Here is a 23,245-nt window from a genome sequence, read left to right on the forward strand (position 1 = left end):
AGAACTCGGTCCCCGGGGCGCCTGGGTGGCTCAGTGGGTTAAGCCTCTGCCTTCGGCTCAGGTCATGATCTCAGGGTCCTGGGATCGAGCCCCGCATCGGGCTCTCTGCTCAGCCGGGAGCCTGCTTCCTCCTCTCTCTCTGCCTGCCTCTCTGCCTGCTTGTGATCTCTGTCTGTCAAATAAATAAATAAAATCTTAAAAAAAAAAAAAAAAAAAGAACTCGGTCCCCATTTAGTGCGAAGATCTGGCCAAAACCTGAGCTGTGCCCTCCGGTCTCTGTGTCACGGCCGAGCGTCCCAGTATGACTCCAGCCCTCCCCAGCCGCCGGCCCCGGCCGCTTGGCCTCCTGCCTGCCTCTCTCCACGCAGCAGAGTTGAAGACAAACCCGCGCAGGCCCGGACTGGGTTCAAATCCCAAATCCTTCCCTGGGCCTGACCCCCTTGGCGAGTGCTTCCTTCCTCAGATGGGCCTCCCTTGCCCTCCTGGGCCGGGCGCAGACTCCCCGGGCTGCTTGCTGCCTGGGACCCGGCCCCCGTGTCAGCTCATCAGAGAGATGGTCCCTTGCCACCCTGCCCGGAACAGTACCTTCCGTCACTCAGTTTCCTTTTTTCTCCTCACAGCCCTGGTCACCAGGAGATGCTGGGGGGCGGGGGGGGTCTCCTGCTGCCCCTGCCCTGGGAAGGGAGCTCCAGGAGGACCAGGTCCCCAGTGCCTGTAGAGACCCACAGTGGGCCCTGGATATACACAAAAATGGTTCACGGGGCACCTTGCTGGCTCAGTCGGTTAAGTGGCTCTTGATTTTGGCTCAGGAAGTGATCCCGGAGGAGGCCTGCCTGGCCCCAAACTCCCGTTTCCCAGGACGTCTTAGGGTGCTGGTGGGCGGGGCAAGGGGTGGCTTCCTGAAAGGGTGACCGGGGAGCTCCCTCCCCCAACGGCAGGGGGCCCCGGCAGGTGTCAGGACCGCTCGGAGCCGCCCAAGGACAAGCACCTTTACAGACCCGAGCAGTGATGCCGACCAGCAACGGAGGGAACCGAGTTTTGCCGGTGAGGGCTGAACGGTGTCCCCCCCACATTCACATGGTGAGCCCTGACCCCGAGCCACTCTGAAGGGGACTGTATTCAGAGACAGGCCTTTAAGCAGGGGTTGAGGGTAAAAGGAGGACCTTCGGTCGGAGCCCAGGGCGGCCGGTGTCCGTGTAACAGGTCTGGACCCTGCAATCCGGCAGACGGTCGGGCACAGAGGAGGGGCGGACACCTTGGTCTCGGACTCTGGCTTCGAGGCCGGCGGGACCCTTTCTGCCCATGACACTGCCAGCCAGAGCAGACGCACAAGTCCCGGGCTGGTGTTGGCACCGGAGTCCCTTCTGCATCGTAGGCAGTTTTCAAAGTAGCTTCCCTGGAATGCACATGGGTAGGCGGAGGGCAGCGCGGAGACAGTGCTGTCCCCTCCCCCAGGCCAGGCCGGAGGTCCGGATGCGGGCCTCGGGGAATCCAGCCTCGGGGATGAACCTGCTCCGGAGCCGAACCCGAACCGTGACCCGAGGCTCCGGTGCCCTGCAGGGGGGCGTGCGGGGGCGGCGGGGCGGGCCTCTAGCCCCGGAGGGGTCCCCCCCCCCCCGCCCTCCTGGACCTGTGTGCGTGGACGGTGGGGGTCTCTGCCTTACCCCACCCCAGGAGTGCAGCGCGGGTGTGGCCACGGCACCGGCTTCTGCGGGCCCCGCCTGGGAGGGGAGGGCGGCCCCACTGCGCTGGGGGTCCTCCAGGCCAACCGCAAGGCGCTGGCTTGCGTCTCTCAGGCCCCAGCCGCTCCAGCACCGGGGGCCACTGTCGGTCGGCCGTCGGAGGGCCCGAGGTCGCGCAGTCCCGCCCCCCCCCCGCCCCCCCCGGCAGCCCCGCCCCGGCAGCCCCGCCCCCGCCCCGGCAGCCCCGCCCCCGCCCCAGACGGCCCCCGCCCGCCCGCCGCTCCCCCCACAGCTCTCCGCGCTTTCGGGCCCAAGCACTGCCCCGGGCAGGTGGACGCCCGCCCCTCCCCGGGCTGCCCTCCGCGCCGCGCCACCTCCCCTTCCTCCCCTGGGTCTCGGTCCCGGTGCGTCGGTCCTTTGGTCCCGAGGTCGGCATGGCGCGCGCCCTGGGGCCCCAGCGACGGCTCCTGGCCATCTACACCGGCGGCACGATCGGCATGCGGAGCGAGCAGGGCGGTGAGTCGGCGGCCTGGGGTGGGGGTCGGGTCGTTCTCACCTCCAGTGACCTTTCTCAGGCCAGGGCCGGGCACTGGGGGCCCTCTGGGGCGCTCTCAGCCCCTTCCCCTCAGCTGCGGCTGGAACCCTCAGCACAGAGGGGCGCCCCCCCACCCGAGGGCCCTGCGGCTTCTGCCCCACCGCCTCCCCCTTCCCCGTGGCCAGGGCGGTGGGCAGGTGTGTCTCCACCGTCCAGGCCTTCCCCTCCGGCGACAGAGGCAGTGAGACCACGCCTGGCCTTTCGCAGGGAGGGCTCCTGACAGCAGTGAGCTCAGGGGCGGCAGGAGGCTTCAGGGAGCCGCACATCTTGTCTTTGCCTCTGTGGCAGTGGCTGCTGCTGGGGGGTGAGGGCCCGGGCGGGGGTGCTGGAGCTCGCAGGCCACCCCAAGCCAGGATGCCCTAAGTGGGGGCCAAGCACCTACAGCGAGGTCCCCCACGGCCCAGAAAGAGGAAGGCTGCCCACAGCATCCAGAACATTCTGGCATTCCTGGGAGAGGGGGAGACGGTTCCCCGATGTCCAGGCAGTCCAGGACGAACCCTCAGCCTCGGGAGTGGTGACTCAGACACCACTGGTGGCTCCTGGTGGCTCCGGCCGCTCCCCCCTCGGTCCCGGTTACTCCATCTGGGACGCCAGCACTGAGTTGGGACATTTCTTGAGGCCCCGCCTTGCAGAGCCCCAGGACTCAGGCCTGTGTAGAGAGAGCCCTGTCCTGGAGGGGCTTGGGCCCAGGGACCTGGTTGTCCACCCGCCCGCCCGCCTGCGGCTGCTGTGCCCTCTGCCTCTCTGACCCGGTTAGCTGGTGCGTGACCTGAAGCCTGGAGGTGGCGGCGGACACCACCGTGCAGGGGCTGCTGTGGCTGCTTGCACCCCGCCCCGCAGGCCATAGAGGGGCGGACACCGAACCAGTGGCAGCATGTGAGGAAGGTCACAAAGGCCGTGCGCCGGGAACACGCAGGGCTGTGGGTGCCCGTTGGGCAGGATCCTGCGTCTGGCTCCCCGCTTCCCTGGAGGGCACGGGGTCGGGGGGCTTCCCGGGAGGTGGGAGAGAGCCGGCGGGGCTGGGAGGAGGGAGATGGGGCCCAGAGGTGGTAGCTGCCCTGCGCCCACCCCCCATCCTGCTCCCCCAGGCTTGGCATGGGGCCAGCTGCAGTTCTTTTGTGCTCAACACGCAGCTCCCAGGGGCTGGGCTGCAGAGAGGGTGGACTCCGCCCCCTCCCACCAGCTGTGCCCCCCTCCCCTGCTTCTCCCGGGCGGCCTTGTGGTCAGAGAAGCTGCAAACTCACCTGTTCAGAAAGTGAATTAGAGACCCTGACTCAGGAAAGAGAGCCTGGGGGTGGGGGTCGGGGGTCTTCTTCCCTACAGGGAGGAATCTTCCAGAATCCCTTAGAGCCTTCCCTGGGCCTGGGGCCGTCTGGCCTGGTGAAGGTGAGGCCACCAAGCACCTTCTTGCGTCCAGAGCGGCCAGCCTGTCCTAGCTGGCAATGACGCTGGTCTTCAGAGCTCTGGCCGAGCGGCTGGCTAGGGGGCAGGTGGCCTCCAGTCCGAGGCAGGGGTGCCTCGTCCTCGCGAGCCACAGTGGCCTCTCTCCGCTCCTGGCTAAGGGCTTTGCCTTCATGTGGCCTGCTCCGTTCCCTGCCCCACGGCGCTGCCAGTCCTCCCCCTTCAGGAAGGCTTCAGGGAGCCCGTGACTTACGGGCCAGAGGACAAAGGAGGAAGAGGTGTGGGATCTGGTCCCTGCTGGCCCTCTAGCATCATGCAACCCCTGATCCCCGGCTCCTGAGACCAGGGAGGGTCCTGGGCCTGCTCTAGTGCGTGACTGGCTCTCCGTGTTCTTGAGGGACACGCATCTCCCGCTGGCTTTTCTGGCTAAAAATGTTGTAGAGTGAAAAGGTGTCTGGGGACCAGGGCTGCACCCCAGGCCAGGGCAAGAGCAGGATGAGGGCGGGTGGAGGAGCCGGGCTCCTGGCCGCTCCAAGCCCTGCCCGGGTTGTTGATCTCAGGACTCCGGGCCCTTCCCCAGAGTTCTGATGGGAACCGCATCAATGATTAACTCGCCCTGCACTGCTGACAGGGCTCCAGCGGTGCAGGGTGGCGAGGGGCGGTGAGGGCGCAGGCCAGCCACAGCAAATCTGTTGGGATCGGCACTGTTGGTGTTTCTGGCCTGCAGGGCACACAGCGCCGTGGGTCGGAGCCTGCCCAAGGTCAGGACGGCCAGCGGAGGGCAGAGGCCGTAGCCACTGGGGACAACCCTTGACCCGTACCATCTCTGGGTTCAGGAAAGATGTCGTACGGCCCGGGGCACCATGAAAAGAAGGCAGATGATGACCCCGAGCCCAAGGCTGAGCGGCACCTGGGGCCTCCTCCCACACAGCCGAGGAACCCAGGACCCCCTCCCTGCTTGCCGCCACCGTAGCGGCCCTTGCGGGCACTCGCACACAGAGCCCAGGGAGCAGAGCTTTGGGGGGCCGGGCATCCGACAGCGCCAGGGCAGCCTGGCCGATCGCAGGAGTTCCCGCCGCCGAGCCTCGTCATCAGACTGCGGCATCTGAGCCCTCGGCCCGGCCCTCCTTCCTGAACAGTCCCACGTGCTCGTAAACTCACGTCTGGAGCCCAAGCCATAGGTGGTTCTAGGGGGATCTGCTGTCCTAGGGTGCACACGAGCGGTTTGGTGGGTGCAGAGCTGCGGCCCCTTGCCTTTGGGGCCCAAGGACGAGACCACATTCTGGTTTTACAGGCACCTGGTGTGGGGGCCCTCGCTGAGAAAAATAACAGGATTTACAAAATCAGAGTTCAACGTGAACATTTACTTGGAATGATTAAGGAAATCATAACAAATCACTGGTTTTAAAAAGCCAGGGTATCAGAAAACTGTTTTGTTCATTAACTTGCTGATGCTCTCTCACGGCGGCGCCCCCTTATCTTTGGGCATTTCCCTGTGCTGTTCTGGCGGGACAGCAGCCCCCACGCCGCCACAGGATTGTGTGCCGAGAACAACAGGAGAGCAAGGCCTTTCCTTGGGTCAGTTTGGCCTGTGCTGCCCACATGCTCCCTGGCTGGTGGGACAGCGGGGTCCTGTCCTTTCCGGGGGGCCCTTCAGCCCTGCCCCTCCCCACCTTGTGGAAGCAGGATGTCCCTGGCAGCCACTGCCCCTCCAAGGGTCAGCAGGTGACCACCCACATCATACGTGTGTCCCATGAAACCCACACCAAGTGCATCCCCACCTCACCTGCCCCGCAGTGGGACCCTCAGCTTTGCAGACTGCCCTGCGTCACCCACCACAAGGAGCTGCAGTGGAAAGTGGTCGTGTGTGTTTCCCGGGGTGGTTCGATCAAGTGCGCAGGAGGGTGCCCCCCACCCCTGCTCTGGGCAGGCATCTGACCTCGGGCAGGAAGGGTCCGTCCTTCCCGCTTCCTTGGCCGTGGCCGCACCACTGTAGCCTCCGTGCCTCTCCCTGCCCGGTTCCTCCACGGCAGTCGCATGCTGATGTCCCCTCTGTCCGCCTGGCCCCATTGGCTTGATGCTTCTGCGGCAGGCGTGAGTGGAGCTCCTGCCGGGGCTGCGTGCGAGGCGAGGGCACATTGTTCACGGTGCGTCCCCACCGGGGTTCCCTCTGCCACACACATCCCTGAGCAGCCATGGGGCCGGTCTGCCCGTGCTGGCCGGGGGATTGGCAGGAGCTGGGGCCCGGGCGTTAACGGGCAGGCGGACACTCCGAGGGGGTTTGGGGCGGGGAAACAGTCCCAGTGAGCTCACAGCCCGGCTGACGCTTCACCGTCCGCCACTGTGAGATGAGCACAGATGTGCTTCCTACTTGTTTCCGATAAGAACGTGTCTCAAGGAGGGGCCCAGCACAGCCAGGCCTGTGGGAGACGCCCAGCGAAGTTAGCTGACCTGTCCAAGGTCACGGTGCTGGTAGGAAGCAGGCTGGAACAAAAGGTTAGGACCTGGAAGCCTGAGAGCCTCTGCCAAGGCTTGTTTCTAGGAAACACACCTGTAACGTAGTAGGGCTCTTCCATGACACAACACCATTTCTGTCCAGGGCCTTAGGTGCAGGTTTCTAGGACACCGAGGCTGCAGGCAGAGGGCCTGGACTGCGTGCGTTGTGGAGGGGTTGCATGTGGTCTAGTGAGGTACAAGGGCAGCTGGGCAGTGCGTGGGGGGGGCGTGGGCCTGGACATCACGGAGGACTTCCTGGAGGTAGCAGCCCGAGCTGGGGTGAAGCACCTGCTGGACTTGAAGGGGGTTGGACCAACGACTTGCAGACAGAGCCGATCGTATGTCTGTGAGCAGGAGCTGGTGTGGACCTTCTGGGAAGTGGGGGAAGATCCGGAGGTCCATTGGGCTGCACGGAGAGAAAAGGCGGCAGACGGAGTGACCTGGCCCTGGGTGGAGGGGCCAGAGCCCCTGGCAGGGCCCCTGGGGCTGTCTCACGGGCTCCCCAGGAAACTGTCCGGTCCAGACAGAGCAGCTGCCCATCCTCACCAGTTTCTCCCCCGACAAACCCGAGCCCTGCCCAGACCTGGCCCCCAGCATGTCGGGTAGATGTCCCGATGCGGAGGGAGGAGCCAGCGGCTAGAGGAGTCAGCGGTGGCTGCTGGCCCTGACCCACACTGCCCCCAATCCGGCTTCTGCCCGTAGTGCTCGTCCCTGGGAGTGGCCTGGCCGCTGTCCTGAGGTCACTGCCTATGTTCCATGATGAAGAGTACGCCCGGGCCTCTGGCCTCCCGGAGGACACACTGGTGCTGCCGTGAGTGGGGGCTCCGTGGGGTCCCAGGTGGGGATGACCACCGGCTGTCAGTGGGGTAGAGCTGTCCTGCGACGGCTGCCTGCAAGGCTCGCAGGCCTGGCTGCTCACTGATGTCCTTTCACGCTTTCCTGGCTTTAGAACCACCAACAGCCCCCTTTCAAGTGAGCCTCGGACTCCCCCACCTCGGGGTCCCCAGCACATGTGGATGCAAGCTCATCAAGAGAGGCGGAGGCTGTCTCCCCTCGTGTAAGGGTCCCCCTACCTCTCAGCTCTCGGCCAAGGCTGCCTTCACGGCTGTCAGGCTGCGGGGGGAGTCCCCCTCCTGGTCCCCCAGCTCCCTCCTGCCGGAGTTTCTCCTCCCAGGGTCGTTGTCTGGCCCACGGAGGGCGGCCCCAGCCTCCCTCTCAGAGCTGGTGCTGTGAGGCGCAGACGGTCCTGCCCCATCCTTGAACCCTTCTGAGGACTGAGGTCCCTGGGGGAGGCCAGGCCCTGTCCTCCGGATGCCAAGACACTGGATATATGGAGCCCACTGAGAAGTCCCTGGTGCAGGGGTCGGCAGGGTGGGGTGGGGGGAGCAGAGCTGGCCAGGGAAGCAGGGGGCAGAGCGGGAGTCCTTGTTCTGCCTCCCGCAGGCCCGCCAGCCCCGACCAGAGAGTCATCTACACCGTGCTGGAGTGCCAGCCCCTCTTTGACTCCAGTGACATGACCATCTCTGAGTGGGTTCAGATCGCTCAGACCATCGAGGTAGTTGAGGAGTGTGGACGTGGCTGGGAGTGTGAGTGGGGCTGTGTGTACTGGGCGGGGCTGCGAGCGGGCGTGGCTAGGAGTGTGGGTGGAGCTGAGTGTACTGGGCGGGGCTGGGAGGGTGGGGCTTGTGTACTGGGGGAGCTGCGAGTGGGCGTGGCTAGGAGTGTAGGTGGGGCTGTGTGTACTGGGAGGGGCTGAGGGTCTGGGCGTGGCTAGGAGTGGGTGGAGCTGAGTATACTGGGTGGGTGGGTGGGTATGGGCGGGGCTGGTTGGCTGGGCGTGGCTGGGGCTTCAGAAGCACTCCCCTTGGGGTCTGGGGAGGTGGGGTCTGCTCGCCTGGCCTGAGACTTGGGAGCATCAGGAAATGACAGTTTTAGGAAAGTGCTGGACCCTCAGGTTACATCTCAGGCCCTTTCCCCTGTACAAGCAGAGGATGGGCAGCGAGGGCCATGTCTCCTTTCCCGTGGGGGAATGTCCCAGACGGCTGTCCTGGTTCGTGTCCTGGGCTGGGATGCTGTGTGCTTCCCTGCAGGTTGACAGGCTCCATGCCCCCCCCCCGTCCTCCCTCCCGTTCACCCCACCCGCCCTGAAGGCAGGGACTTAGTGGATTTGGGGCCCATAAAAGGTAGAGAACCCTGTGCAGTTCTCTGGTTTACAGCACCCAGTGCGGACCCCTTACCTGGTGCCAGACCCCCCTCGTCAGCTTTCCTCTCTGCTCTGCCCCACCTCATCATCGCCAGCCCCGCTCCCGCACAAGCCTGGCCTGCCACCCGACTGCCTCCTGCCCCCTCCCACCCCTACTTCGCCCTCCTGCCCTCTCCAGGCCCAGTTCTCACCTGCCTCCCTTAAGAAGCCTCAGAGGCTCATCGCATACACTCATCTTCCCGGCAGCTGGGGACTGGCCCCCGCCCCACGCTTGTGTTCTTCTGCCTCTGGGGGCGGGGGAAGGCAGCCTCCTGGGCCCCATCCCCTCTCACTGTGAGGGGGACCGTGTGTGGTCCTGGGCCTGGTCCTTACATTCCTGAATGGGCCCGTTAGCTGACAGTGGACATGTCTGTGGCCATAGTCTGGGGCAGTCTCCCTGGTGTGTGGCCAGCAGCGTCCTCTGGTTGGGGCCTGGCCGCATTGCTGAGCTCCCGGACTGCTGTCCTGGTCACAGTGTCCAGCGCGCAGACTCAAAGGGCCTTTGGGGCCCTAGTGGCCCCGCCTGTGGCAGTGCCCCATGTGGCCAGCAGAGGGTGCCCCAGCCTGCCACACTGCTCGGCAACCGCAGTTAGGGTCAGCCTGGCATGGTCTTCCAATGGGCCAGGAAGGATGCTCCCCTCAGGTGGGTTTGGCCCCGCTGGTTCCCAGAACTGTGCCCCCTGCATCCACAGCTTGGGCCATCCACCCTCCAAGGCCCAGCCTTGGCTGCCCTCTAGTTGGTGGCCACAGGATGAATTGCAGAGGCGGCCAGCGTGTCTGGGAGGCCTTCTAGGCTTTGCTGTACCTGGAAGGGCTCTTCCCCACGTTTGCCTGCCAGTGTCCTGCCCTCTTGTCGGGTCCTGGTCCAGCCAGCCACCCAGATCACCCGCCAGCTCCCAGCCCCGGCTGTGCCTTGTGCCCTTTTGCCATGTCCTTGCCTGGCTCTCCTGCTGGACCGTGGGCTCACAGCTCACTGGCCCCTGCAGCTGCCTGCCCAGGAGGCAGGGGTCACATGGCACAGGGCTCCGCAGGAGTCCTGAGCTGAGTCCTGGTGTAGCCCTCCGGCTGACCTGTGCTCTTGGGAGCCATGACTGACTGTCACCTGGGGGAGATGCTGGCCGGAAGTCTAGCGCAGATCCTCCAGAGGTTTTCCCGGCCAGCGGTGGCCAAGATCCCACCAGTGCCTCCCTGCCTCCCTCCCTCTGCACCGGGGACCCTTTCCTCTCTTCCTCGGGTGGAGGCCTGCCTGAGTTTGCTGCGCCCCACAGAGACACTATGGGCAGTACGACGGCTTCCTGGTCATTCACGGCACGGACACCATGGCCTTTGCGGCCTCCGTGCTCTCCTTCGTGCTGGAGAACCTGCAGAAAACTGTCATCCTCACGGGCGCCCAGGTAATGGCCCAGGCCTGCTGGGGAGCATGAGGGCCTCCCTGAGGCCACAGGGGGAACCCGGGCTGGACCCCGGGCCTCTTTCTCAGCCCTGTAGCTCCCAGAGGCAGCGCCCATGGGTTGGTGCCGGCCGGCTGTGCTGGGCAGCTCCGTGGGTCCCGCCGGTGCCGGTTCTGCTCTCCCGGGGTGGGTGCGTGGCCTGCTGTCAGCCCTGTCCAGCTGCCCTGACTTTGTGCCTCTTGTCATGCTTCCCACTGATGCCGCTGTCGGGAGCCGCGGGAGCCTTAGCCCGTCTCTGGCCTCCTCGCCCAGGTGCCCATCCATGCCCTGTGGAACGACGGCCGGGAGAACCTGCTGGGCGCCCTGCTCATGGCGGGCCAGTACGTGATCCCCGAGGTACCGCCCTCCCTGGTGTGGGGGTGGGGCTCGGCCTCTGGAGTGTAGGCGAGGGGTTGGGGGAGGCTCTCGGGTGGGACCTGCAGGGTTGAAAGATCTGCCTTCACCTCCCCCGTGCCCTAAGCTGTCATCATAGAGAAACTCCGGAGATAAGGCGGGCAGAAGGAAACACCACCCACGTTTTACTTCCCAGAGGGGCTGCTGGGAACAGAGTGCTGTGTTTTCTTCCAGATTATGAATCTTTTCTTTCTTTTCTTAAGATTTTATTATTTGAGGGGCGCCTGGGTGGCTCCGTGGGTTAAGCATCTGCCTTTGGGTCAGGTCATGATCCAGGGTCCTGGGGTGGAGCCCCACGTCAGGCTCCCTGCTCGGCGGGTCCGCTTCTCCCTCTACCTCTGCTGCTCGCCCTGCTTGTGTTCCCTCTCAAATAAATACATACATAATGTTTTTAAAAGAGATTTTATTTATTATTTGAGAGAACACATGCACCAGTGGGGTGTGGGGCAGAGGGAGAAGCAGACACCCCGCTGAGCAGGGAGCCCGGTGCGGGGTTCCACCGCAGGACCCTGCGGCCAGGCCCTGAGCCGAAGGCAGAGGCTTCACCGACGGAGCCCCCGGCGCCCCCAGATTACGTCTCTTACACGTGCTCACACTGTGTGTGTGTGTGCGTGGCAGTCTCTGTAGAAGTCGGCCGCCCCGTCTGGCTGTGCAGCTGGCTTTCCCTGTTCAGCAAACCCCTTCGCGGGGGCCACAGGGGACCTCACAACACCCCCCCACATTGCAGGGGACCCCGTGCTGGGAGGCGGGCACCCACCCTGGGGAGGCAGTGTCCCCCACGTGTGGGGTGGCTGTGCCCCCTGCCCCTACCCAGGAGAACTGCTCTAGAGGGACTAGAAGACAGGGGTGGGCAGCTCCAGAGCCCCCACCACCCGAGCTCCGGAGCAGGGCCTGCTGGGACCCCGCCGCTCCAGGGAGAGGCCTCTCTCCGCACCCTTGGGCTGAGTTCACGGGGGCTCCCTGGGCAGCCGCGGTGGGGGCAGTGGGCAAGTGGGAAGGGGAGGGGGGCGGGGCCCCTCGCACGTCCCGCCCCCTGCCCCCCTGCGGGGTAGGGGTGGGGGGGGGGGGGTAGGCCTCTGCTGGGGCAGCCCTCTGGCATTTGCAGGGAGCGCTCTGGCACGATGGCGGGGGCAGGCTGGAGGGCACAGGGGCTCCCCGGGGCTGAGCCACGGCCTCTCCCTCCCCTGCAGGTTTGCCTCTTCTTCCAGAATCAGCTGTTTCGGGGCAACCGAGTGACCAAGGTGGACTCGCGCAGGTTCGCAGCCTTCTGTTCTCCCCACCTGCCCCCCCTGGCCGTCATGGGCACCGATGTCACAAGTAAGCCAGGCAGGGAGTGGGGCCAGTGGGTGAGGGCTCCTGCCCTGGGATTTCTGCAGGGAGCAGGGCTGGGAACCTGTGTCTGGGGCTGCGGAGGACCCCCTGAACCGGGGGCGAGGACAGTGCTCTGTTCTGCCCTGGGAGGGGAAGTCAGGGGCTGCTCCGAGCCGGCTGCCTGCGTGGCCCACCGAGGTGGGGTGTCGGAGCAGGTAGTCCCAGCTCAGGGCCTGGGGAATGGCTGGGGCTCCGGACGCTGGCGGGGCCCCACCTGCTTGCGGAGGGCGCCCTGAGGAGAGGGTGTGGGTGTGAGTGGGGGGCACCAGGTTGGCCTCCTTTCCGTGGCGGGGGTGGGGTTGGCAGCGCTGAGCCCCTCCAGCCCTGGTGAGGACCGAAGGATGAGCGGCTGCTCTCCCTGCCTGGCTCCCTGCGGGGCTCAGGAGTGGAGCTTTGGGGATGCCCCGGCCGGCAGGCGGGGCGCAGCTCCCTGGGGAGGGCAGGGCTCTGTCTGGGCCCTGGGCAGACCACAGGGCATGGGCCGCACTGAGGCAGGCCCTGAGGGAGGAGGCCTTGGGGTGGGGGGCAGCGAGGAGGGCGGGGGAGGGGACGATGCCTGGGTTCAGAGGGGCTCCCCGCGCCCCACTCTCCTGCTGGGGGTGGCCGAGGAGGACCCCGCCCACCCGGCCAGCCGAGCCGTCCTCTCCTTAGTCATCACTTCTCGTTACTTCCTTCTGCGAGGCCATCGTAGACAGGGGCTTGGGGGGTCGGCGGCGCTGGAGGGACACACAGAGCCTGGGGGCCTTCTGTGCAGAGGACAGCTCAGTCTCCCGCACTGAGTGTTGGGGTGGGGGGTGTTGGTGAGTGTTGGTGAGTGTTGGCGCAGGGAGCCGGCTCGGTGCGCCCCGTGCTGCCGTTCCTCCTCCGTCTCGGCCCCCGGGAGGGACAGACCGGGAGCCCCATGGGCTCTCAGGCGCGTGGTCCAAGCCCGCAGGGAGAGGAGCGTGGGCTCTCTTTGTGTTTGTGACCCCCCTGCAGTCATAATTCCTGCGTGCTGGCAGCACGCCCCCAGCCCCGGCTTATCTGCGCGCCCAGATGGGGCACATGGCCCTAAATTTAAGGACGCCCCTGGCTGCTGATGGATGCCGTGGGCTCCCTCCTGCCACCCATCCCCCCAAGTTCCCTTGGATCCAGCGCGAGAGGGCAGCGTGTGTCCGGAATGTTCCCTGGCTTATTATCACATGTGAATTGCTCTGGTAGCAACAGCGGGAGGCCTGTAGGCTTACACCCCCCTGGGTGGGGGTGGGGAGGAGCCCTGGGCCGGGGGCTCCTGGAGACGCCTCTCCCCACCACTCTGGTCCTGGCTCTGCACACAGGATGGTGGCCTCGGTGGCCCTTCCCCACTCTGGGCCTGCGTTCCCCCGTGCTGGACATGGTAGCTGCTACCTCGGATAGGCTTCAGTGGTTGGAGCCCGCAGGGCCATCAGTGCCCAGCCTCTGCCCCATCAGGGCTGGCTTGTGCCCGGGATTGAGAGTGTGGGGTCCTGGGCTGGGCCTGGGGCTCCTGAGGGCTGGGAGGATGCAGGAAGTTGGGGAGGGCTCTGCTGCCTGTGTCCTGGCGGAGCAGTGACCTTCTGACCTCTAGGGACACTGGCTTTCTGGGGGGCCAGTGCGTGGAAGGGCACGGACCCCTCACTTTCCAGGGTCTGGGGGGTTGGCCTTCAAGTGTTCGGGGTGCGCCAGAGGGAGGCTTTCTTCCCCCAGAGCTGACGCATCCTTTCTTCATTCACTCGCTCATTCTTTGACTTGCTGGGCTGTGGGCGAGGTGCGTGCCCGGTCCGGGGCAGGAGAGGCTGGGTGGTCTGGCCTCTCCCGGGACCCCAGAGGACACGCCACTTGGGGTTTGGCCGCTGCGCTTCCAAGCCCGCGCGTGCTGTTCCTGGTCCGGGAACGCCTCTCCTCCCCCTCCCCTGCACACTTGCGTTCAGTCGGGCTGCAAGACCCGGGCGCCCGCGTCCCCGTGGGGCCTCCTCGCCGCCCAGGCTCCGTGCACAGGCTGCGGCTGCACCCCGCCTGGGACTGCGCGGACGGTGGGCAGGGTGTGTATCGGGAGCGGGGCTGGAGAGCCGGGCCAAGGGTCCTGGCCGGCCGGTGGCCCGCACGTCCCCCACGTGCACCTCTGCCCCCACAGTCAACCGGGAGCTCGTGCGGAAGGCCCGAGGGAAGGCCCGGCTGGTGGTGCACAGCAGCATGGAGCGCGACGTGGGCCTGCTGCGCCTCTACCCTGGGATCCCCGCAGCCTTGGTAGGGACCCGCCCCGGCCCCACCACCCTTTCTGGGCTTCCTGTGGCCTTCCCATGCCATCACCTTCCCCGCACTGCCCCTTCTCCTTGCCCAGGAATGGCTGCAGTCGAGGGCGGGGATGTGGGTCCCCCTCAGGGAGCTGGGGCCACAGACACTAGCCAGGGGTGGTGTGACGGTCCGGGCACCGTGGCCCCTCTTCCTCGTGGACAGGGGTGGCTTCATGGGGATGTCCCCACACATGGGGTGGGACTTGGCGCGGGCTGCCCCTGAGCTCTGGGTCACAGTCTGTGAACTGGGACCCGATCCCCTCCAGGGGCACTAGGGGCAGGTGGGGTGGTCTTTTCCCTGTGGGTCCCCGTGCTTGTCTCAGTCTGGGCCCAGGACGGGCGTTCCTCCCTGTGGTGTGTGAGACGGACCCCGTGCAGCAGAAGGCCAGGTAGGAAAGACGGGCCTTAGAGTTCGAGTGAACAGTCACGGCCTTTCCAGAGACTGGGCCTGAGGTCAGGCCAGACGGTGCTCCTGTAAGCCCGGGACAGGGCCACAAGCACTAGGCCCCCAAGCCCTCGACACCACCCCTGCTTGTGCTCTGGGCTCCGAGTCCCTCACAGGCTGGGGGTCTGTGATGGCCTTTCTTCCCTGGGCCCCTCTGAAGGCAGAGACCCTCAGAGTCGGAGGCCTTCTGGGGGCTCTGGGGCCAGACTGCGTGGCCTCCCTAAGTCAGGTGGCCTCTAGATGCTGGTGCAGGGGTGGGAGCCCCCGGGATTTTGAGGGAGGCCTGCTTCGGAAAGGGCTGCTCTGGCCCTGTCGTCTGTCTTCTGAGTGGAGCCTTGGCACAGGGCAGGAGACGGGGGCGGTGCCCCTGGCTGACTTGGAACCTGTGTGTGTGTTGGGCACTTTCCCCAAATCCTGCCAAGCCAGGGGCATCCCCTGCTGTGTCTCAGACAGGGCAGGGCGAAGGGGCTGGAGTGAAGGCCATGGGGCTGGGAGCCGTGTGGAGGGGACGTTCTGATCGTGGCCACCCCTGCCACGGCCGTCCAGCCTTCGGAGGGGAGCAGGTGTCTCCTGACCGGTGAGGCGGGACGCAGACCCTCAGGACTCTCTGTGTAGCCCGCTGGGGGTCGGACCGCGAGACCGGGCTGCTTCTGCCACCGAGCCATGGTGCAGGACAAGCCTGGGGTTTCCACTGCTGGAGCAGGAGGCCAAGGCCCGCCTTACCCGCCTCCCGGCCCCACAGGTCCGGGCCTTCCTGCAGCCCCCCCTGAAGGGCGTGGTCATGGAGACCTTCGGCTCAGGGAACGGGCCCACCAAGCCAGACCTGCTGCGGGAGCTCCAGGCTGCGGCCCAGCGGGGCCTCATCATCCTCAACTGTTCCCACTGCCTGCAGGGGGCCGTGACCTCTGACTACGCAGCTGGCATGGTGGGGGCAGGGAGCCGGCAGCTGGAGGGGGAGGGCCCAGGCCCTGTGACCCTGCGCCCCATCTCCTGCTCACACCCCTTTCCCCACAGGCCATGGCGGGCGCCGGCATTGTCTCTGGCTTCGACATGACGTCGGAGGCCGCCCTGGCCAAGCTCTCCTACGTGCTGGGCCACCCTGGGCTAACCCTGGACGACAGGAAAGAGGTGCCCCTCGGGCTGTGGGTGTGGGGGCAGGGGTCACAGGGCTCCCAAGGGCATGTGAGGGTGCGACTGGGCAGATGGTGGGGCCAGCCCAGCAGGGTGTGTGCCTGGCTCGGAAAGGAAGAAAGGCAGGGTCTCCCCGTCGGGGGAAAGCACCAGCTCTGAGGCCTGGGCACCCACCAGCCCTTGCTAACCCCCGCTCAGACCACTGCTCTCCCGCTGTCTCGGGGAGTTGTGCTCTGGCACTGCTCAGGATGGCCCCCATCCTCCAGCCTTCCTAGGGGCCACCTCAGAGGCAGCCAGCCTTGCCAGAGGCCACAGGGTCCTTGGGAGAGGTGGGGCTGGGGCAGTGGAGAGTGTGTGAGCTTGCAGGGACTTGGCTGGGGTCAAGCCTGGGCCTGGGGGATGGGGACTGCGCTGAGGGGTTTCGGGCTCACCGCCTGCCCTGGGGGTGCCTGGTCCTGGGGGTGCCTGGTCCTGGGGGTTGGTCGGTGGGCTCCTGGGCTCCAAGCATCCCCGGCTTGCTGTGTTCTCCGCCCCCAGCTGCTGGCCAGGGACCTTCGGGGCGAGATGACACTGCCCACGGGGGCCGAGCGCCGGCCCTCACTGAGTAGCAGCGCTCTGGCCCGGGGGGCTGCCCAACTCCTCACTCTCAGCCAGGTACTGCCCAGTGTGTGCGGGCCACGTGCGCGGGGCCTGGGGGCGGGGCCTGGGGGCGGGGTCACGCCAGCCACACCCACCACACCCGCCACTGCCGCCCAAGCAGGAGATGGCCAGGCATGGCCTGGTTCTGGGCCTGGGTGGAGGGCTTGGGTGCTCGGCAGAGATGACTTGCCAGGATTCAGGGGTCAGGCGGGAGCGGCGCCTGGCGGCAGCGGCCAAAACAGCTGAGTGGAGACCTCGCAGCACATGGACAGCAGGCGGAATGTGGCCCTGTCACCAGCGGGGCACAAGGGGCGTCTGGCGGCTGCACGCGGCTGTGCAGGGCCTGCCGCCTGCTGGTCTTGGCCCCAGGCGCGGTGCGGCTCTGGGGGGCAGCCTGCGGGGTGGGTACGCGGTCTGTCCGGTGCTGGAAGGAGAGGGGGCTGGGGTCTTCCTGGGCCTGCGGGTGCAGCCCCTCCACCCTCCCAGCCAGGAGCCCAGACCTGGAAGCAGCAGGGGAGCTGGGGTCACACTTGAGGGCCCAGGGTCTGGGGTTGAGGCCGGGCTAGGCCCACGGCAGTGACCCAGCACACGGCCACCTCTGGGCGAGACATCTAGGCCTGGCGTCCCAGTGCTCCCCGGGTTATGCCGCATGTGTCAGTTTCCCGTCTGCGGGACCCATCACGGATCCTGCCATCGTGATCTGGCCGCGCTGGGGGTGCTGGGCTGGCACTCCCAACCCTCTGGCGTGTTGTGGAGCTCCTCGATGACCCACAGCACCCCCAGGGCTAGGGGCAGGCAGCGTGTAGGAGCTCTGCCCTGGGAGGTATGCCCTTCTTTCCAGGTGAGGGGACCAGGCACCCCTTCCTGTGCTCCCCAAAGCGGGTGTCTTGTCGTGAGTCTGTCTCTGCCCCCTCATTGGTGGAGGCTACCGCCAAGGAATCACATCTTAGCGGGGGTGGGGGGGGGTGGCCCGCCCAGAAGGACGGATCCAGACCGTGGTCCCGGGTTCCCCAGGGGCAGACGAGCCAAAGACTCCAGGGTGCCGCTCTCTCTACCCAGGAGGCTGACGCCATACGGGAGGCCCTGCTGCCTAGCCTGGCCTGTGCTGCAGCCCATGCCGGTGACCTGGAGGTGCTGCAGGCGCTTGGGGACCTGGTGAGGCCCCTGCCCCCTCCTTGGGGACCAGCCCCAGCTACACCAGTCCCCCGGCAGGGGTGGGGGCCACAGGACAGCCTTGGCCTGGGGCCCTGCTCTGCCAGGCCCTGCTTCTGGGGGACACCCTGACCCTTCCCATCCCCTCTTCCTGGCCTACCTGACCCTGCCCAGCCCTCCCTCAGGAGGTGACAAGCCTTTGTGTCACCCCAGGGCAGTGACCTGAGCCTAGAGAACTTTAACGGTCAAACTCCTCTGCACGCGGCCGCCCGGGGAGGCCAGTCTGGGGCGGTCACCATGCTGCTACGGAGAGGGGTGGACGTGAGCCCCCGAGACGAGGACGGACACAGCCCTCTGCTGCTGGCCGTGAAGGGCAGGTACTGGGGGCTCCCCACAGTGGGCATGCAGGCTGGGGGTCCCATTGGGTGAGTCTGGGGCAGGCCGCCATAGGACGGCTGCTGGTTTGCCTGTGGTGACCCAGCTTGCTCAGGAGAGCCCGGCAGGGCCAAGGACATCTGCTTCCTAGAGCCTTACCCACCCCCGGCCCGGCTGGGCACAGGGCCTGGGCGGGCAGCCAGCAGGGGGCTGGAAGGACAGGCACCCGGGCCTGAAGATGTCCCCGGCTCCCCCCGCCCCCTTGTCCTGCCTGGCGTCTCTCCGAGGGCTGGGCCTTACCGCTCTGGCTGATAGTGGAAACTCAGAGCAGGTGGCCGCGCGGTGGGCAGGGCTCGGAGGGAGCATAGCTCAATATTCTAGGGACTTCTATCTGAACGGGGTCTGGAACTTGCTGGGAAGACCTTGTGGGTGGAGTGGGGCCCCTCCAGGAGCCCAGAGCAGTATCGGTGCGGAGTGTGGGAGGGCACACGTGAACACGGGTGTGTGAGCTCACGTGTGTGTGTCTGGGGGGCAGGCCACGGCCCTCGTGTTCAGCCCTTGGTTGGCTGACTTAGGGTCTGCCCAGGCTCCAGATGCCCCTGTTTCTCCATCCTAGGGAGTGTGGGCAAGTCTCGCAGAGAGAGGCTGGGGGTGCGTGAACCTGGGGTGGCCCGACTGTCGGGCTCGATTCAGTCCTGGGTGCCCTGGCACTGTGCGCCCTGGGGTGGGCATGTCATCCCGGTGAAGAGCAGGGCGGGTAGCTCCCTCTTGACCGGGCTGTGAGCGCGGCGCCAGGGGTTCCCAGGGTGGGGGTGCGGGGCTGGAGTGATCTGGGTGCAGATTCCAGGCTGTGAGTCCTTAGGCGTGGGTCGAGAGTGATGAGCTCACCGTCCCGGTCCCGGTCCCGCCCCCTCATCCCTGCCCCCCCCCCCCCCCGCACCACAGCACCCCCCAAACCGGTCTCCCAGCCTCACTCTCCTGGCCTCACTCCCGGGCCTGGACCTGCTGTGCCCTGGAGAGCTCTTCCGGGCGGGGAGGGCAAGACCTGGGCGACCCCACCCTCCTCCCCAGGCTTCCTAAAAGGGGGTGACCATGCAATTTACAGTACAAGGCCACTGCGGGGGAAGGGGCCAGGCAGCGATTCTGCTGAGACCGCGTCTGCACGTTCTGTTCCCTTGCTCTGCCCACTTGCTCCCCCACTCCCCAAGCCCCCACCACGGCCCTGCCCCCACCACACATCCCCATCCCACTCCAGGGTGGCTCCAGGCCTGGCCCAGGCCAGTCGGCCTCTGGAAACCCACAGACGTCGGGGCCTGCTCTGGGACCTTCCGGTTCACGTCTGTCAGTGTCTCATCCCTGCCCCCCTCCAAGGGCAGAGCGCAGGCCCAGCTGACTCTGCTTCCCCAGGCCCAGCCTTGACTGCAGCGGGTGTGTGCGGTGGGCAGTGCGTGGGGCTCTTAGGATGGGGACTGGGGGGGCCTGTGGCCAAGGCCTCATGTGGGTAGAGGAGCGGCTGGGTCAGGGCTGAGGCCCCAGCATGGGGTTCACGCAGCTCCAGGTTCACGCACCCCCAGTACCTCAGACCCGGCTCCACCCTGCAGACCCAGGAAGTCCCAGAAGCTTCCCAGATGTGGGAAGGGACATTGCCCTGGGCTGCCAGGGAGGGGGTGGGGCGGGGCAGGGGGAGCCGCACTGGTTCAGAGCCCGGGGCGGGGGGCTGGCGGGGGAGTCGCTGCCGTGCTGAGCGGCGGCTGCCGGGCAGGCGGTCAGTGCGGTCTGCACGCTGTGTTTTGTGACAGGCATCGGGGTGTCATTGAGCTGCTGCGGGCAGCTGGGGCCTGCCTGTCCCCCCAGGAGCTGGAGGACGCGGGGACAGAGCTGTGCAGGTAAGGGCACCGGGGCACCTGGGCTTCTGGGGCAGGTGGGAGGGGGAGGGCCTTCGGGAAGGGCCGTCAGCCGGGTGGGGGGCTTCAGACGAGGCGGGCCTACCCCGTGCCCGCCCGGCCGCTGGAGTCTGCCCTGGAGGCTGGGGTGGCTGGGGGAGGAGAGCCGTCACCCACTTGCAGCCAGGCGACAGGTCTGCTGAGTCCCTGTCCTCCCCGGCGCAGGCCTCGCGGTAGTGGGGCCTGGTCCCCACCGCCGCCAGCCGGGGCCCATGGGCAGCCGCGGCCCCGCCCCAGCCCACCACGGCCAGGGGCTGGCAGGGCTCGGACTCACAGGTGCCCTGAGGGACCCCCGGGCAGGCCTGGGTGGCCTGGGCTAGTGGGGAGTCGGGGTCCTGGAGGTCTCCAGCCAGCGTGTTGGCCATGGGTGGGCCGGAACACGGGGGCTGCGGAGCCCCGCTTCCTGCTCCATCCGCTGGCACCCCATCCCCGGGCTGCTGCCGTGGCTCTGCCTGGGGTCTCTCCGTGCCACCTGTCAGCTGCCCCCGAGCTGGGGCCAGGTGCCGAGGGGGGCCGTGGGGAAGCAGAGACACGAGGGTGCGGCGCTGGAGGCAGCCCAGGTCCGCAGCCCTGAAAGGCAGAGCCCCCAAGCCTGGGGAGGGGTGTGGACCGTGGCTCTCAGGCTGACGGGCGGGGGAGAGGGGTGTGTGCACGGTCTACCCACAAGTAGTCGCCGAAGCCCTGGCCCTCTTGTCCCCACTGGCCAGTGCCTCCCCTACCCCCATTCCTTGGTGCTGGCCTCGGCCGACCCTGGGGGTCCCAGGCGTAGATATGGGGTGGGGTGGAGAGACCCCGCTGGCCCCCAGCCTCAGGCCTTCCCGCCCTGACATTCAGTGTCCCCAGGGGGACAAACCCTGCTGGCCAACCCAGCTCCCACCCTTCCCGGCTTGCGGGGGCATGGTGAGCTCTCAGAAGCGCTGGGGTGTTAGGGCCTCGCCAGGGAGGGAGGGGCCCCGGCTCTGGAGGGACTTCTAGGCTTGGCTCCGGGTTGTGCTGCCCCGGGGGCTGGCCTCATTGGCTCCAGGGACAGGTGGGGACACAGGCCGAGAAGGGCGGTGGCAGCCAGGTCCCAGGGCATCCAGGACTCTGCCCAGGGGAGGGCGTGTCCACCCTGGGCTGCCTGGCTGGATCTGGGAGGTGGCAGGGGAGGCTGGCGACAGGTCTGGGAGGGGCTGGCCGTGTCATCCTGCATGATTCACCCCAGAAATCACTCGGTGCCCCTGTGGGGGCTGACCAGGAGGGAGTCTCCGAGGCCCCTTCTGTGGGATCGCCCCCCCACGGGTGCCGCAGCCCTGGCCAGCACAGCTGCCCCACCTGGCCCGTGGGTGGGGAGTGGGCTCCCCTGAGAGGGTGTGAGGCGAGCAGGACCCTGGCGAGGGCAGGTGGGCGGGGTCCTCTCCCAGCCAGCCCTGCCGCCACGCCGCCTGCTCCTTCCAGGCCCCCGCGCCATCTCCTCGCAGACTTCCCTCCCTCCCGCCTCTGCGGACCCCGCCCCAGAGGGCTGTGTTGTGAAATAGGAAGCTGGCGAGTGGCCCTCCTTGTGGGGTGGCGCACGTGCGTGTGTGTGCTTGTGTGAGTGCGTGTGCGTGTGCGTGTGCGTGTCCTTGACCTGAGTCACGGCTCCCCCTGCGGGGTGAACCCAGCCTCCAGGCCACTGGCTCACCCGCAGTGGACCCACACTCTGGCCCTGCTGGCCCGAGCCACTGCTGGGGTGCTGGGTGGGGCTGCCTTTGTGGCGGGTCCCGGGGCCCCGACAGCTCGTCCTGCTCTGCTCCCTCTGCCAGGCTGGCGGCCAGGGCGGACCTCGAAGGCCTTCGATCGTGGTGGCAGGCGGGGGCTGACCTGAGCAGCCCAGGCTACGACGGGCGCAGCGCCCTGCGTATTGTGAGTGCCCCCGAGCCCCCGCTGCCCTCTCCTAGGCCACCTCTTCCTGGAAGGCCTCCTGATAGTCCCATGGGCTCCCCCTCCTCCAGCCCCTACACCCAGTGCCCACAGTCCTGCTCTCCCTTCCCGTCCTAGGCCCCTCCCTGAAACCAGAGCTGTGGGGAGAGGAGTCAGAGCCAGGGAAGGTATCCTGGCGGGTGGCAGGGGGCAGGGGGCTCAGGGGCCTGGCTGCTGGTCACATGCTCCTTCCCACAGGCAGAAGCAGCCGGGAACCTGGAAGTGGTGACCTTCCTGCAGAACCTCGAGGGTGGGGCCGGTGCCCAGGCCCCAGGCCCAGTAAGTTCCCTCTGCTCCGCACAGGACTGAAGGCTTCCCCACGCTACTGGGCTCTGGCTTAGGGAACATGTCTAAGGGCTTGTCCTGGGGATGGAACCAGAGGAGGGCAAGATGAGTCAGCCAGTTAGGCCTGCAGATCTCTTTCTGTAGATGGGGCACACATTGTGTGCCTGAAGGGAGCAGTCAGGGAGGGCTTCCCGTAGGCAGGGTCAAGCTCACACCTCCTGTCTTCTGTCCTATCAGGCCACACTGTGATGCACGCTCTCACGGCGCTGGAAGGCCCCAGCCACGGCTAGGAGGTTCCTAGAGCCCGGAGGGGACCTCAGATCCTTCTACTTTACGTCCTGCCTGCCCTGACCCCACCCTATCCCACAGGGCCAGTTCCCCACATGGGGACCCCTTGGCCCAGCGCTCCCCCGTGATTCCCAGGGTAGATGGGCCAAGTCCCCAGCTCACACCTCCTTCCCCCACTCCATCGTCTGACCACCCCGCAGGTTCTCAAGTCACCGGATTTGCTCCGATCCTCCGGTCCCTCCCTGGGAAGGGCTGGGCCCTACTGGTGAGGTGCCCGGGCTTGTCTCCCTGCCCCTCCCCCATACGCTACCTGTGCTGCACGGGAGCAGTCTCGGGAGGCGGCCCATTTTCAGGAAGTGCTGCCTAGTGTCTAGCCTGAAGCCGTCGTGCTGCAGCACAGATCGGGCCTGCTGGAGGATCACAGCCCCCCCCCCCCCCGGACTCTGTGATGTGTCCCCACTGCTGGGACTGCTTCCCTCTGCTTCCCAGACTGAAGATTTTGTTGGGCGGAGTGGTAATAAAATCTCTCTGGGGACCCCTCCCTAGGTCTGGAAGCCCAGCTCTGGTGGGTCCTTCTGGGTCCCAGGACTATGGGTATGGGTGGGGACTTGTGCCCAGGCTCTGCAGAGGGCAGCCTGAGGGTGAGGGACACCCAGCCAGCCCTTCCCAGGCCAGAGCGAGGGGTGTGTTCTCCAGCCCTGCACCGCTGTCCTGCCTCCCCGGGTTTGTGCAGGCTGCTCCCTCCTCCAGACGACCCCTGCCCCATCGCCTTTGGTCTGATCCTCACCTTCTCAAAGCTTGAAGCGCCTTCCTCCAGGCAGCCCCCACCCACACTGCCTCTGCTCGACTCCCCCTGTACAGACTGGACCATCCCGTCTCTCTGGTCCTCCCGGCCCCTCCCAGTGGCTGGCCGCCTGCTGGGTGGGGTTTAGTCCAGCCCCTTGTGCCCAAGGCCCCTACCTGGAGAGGCATGAGGGGGTGACCTGTGCCTGCCCTAGGTGCCTGGTTGTGACAGCCTCGCGGGCGGGGGGGGGGGGGTTCTCTAAGGCGGGTTGGACAGCCCCGAGCCTCGTCAGAGACCTGGCTGGGGCTGAAATCCGGTGTTTGGCCCCCTGGCTGATTCT

The 23,245-nt window shown here is 66.8% G+C and overlaps 1 protein-coding gene across 7 annotated transcripts; it reads left to right on the forward strand.

The window, feature by feature from the left end:
* The first annotated feature begins 1,950 nt into the window (after window positions 1–1,950).
* On the forward strand, window positions 1,951–22,680 carry ASPG (asparaginase). 7 transcript variants are annotated; one of them, XR_006604998.1, is made up of 17 exons: window positions 1,951–2,198; window positions 6,877–6,985; window positions 7,618–7,729; window positions 9,685–9,810; window positions 10,120–10,203; window positions 11,451–11,577; window positions 13,763–13,875; window positions 15,110–15,292; window positions 15,382–15,495; window positions 16,036–16,152; window positions 17,197–17,292; window positions 17,503–17,666; window positions 18,920–19,092; window positions 19,464–19,550; window positions 21,392–21,491; window positions 21,747–21,827; window positions 22,071–22,680. XR_006604998.1 is itself a non-coding variant. In XM_004754603.2 (16 exons), exons 1-16 carry the CDS (start codon window positions 2,117–2,119, stop codon window positions 22,080–22,082), a joined length of 1,707 nt encoding a protein of 568 aa, XP_004754660.1. In that variant the 5' UTR covers window positions 1,951–2,116; the 3' UTR covers window positions 22,083–22,680. The 7 variants fall into 7 exon arrangements, 2 of the variants coding, with proteins under 2 accessions (XP_004754660.1, XP_044930387.1); XR_006605003.1 differs by lacking the exon at window positions 18,920–19,092 and having other exon boundaries at window positions 21,751–21,827; XR_006605007.1 differs by lacking the exon at window positions 15,110–15,292.
* Window positions 22,681–23,245: the final 565 nt, after the last annotated feature.

Source organism: Mustela putorius, unplaced genomic scaffold, assembly GCF_011764305.1.
Source record: "Mustela putorius furo isolate JIRA1106 unplaced genomic scaffold, ASM1176430v1.1 tig00000129_pilon_pilon_pilon, whole genome shotgun sequence".
Classification (NCBI taxonomy): domain Eukaryota; kingdom Metazoa; phylum Chordata; class Mammalia; order Carnivora; family Mustelidae; genus Mustela; species Mustela putorius.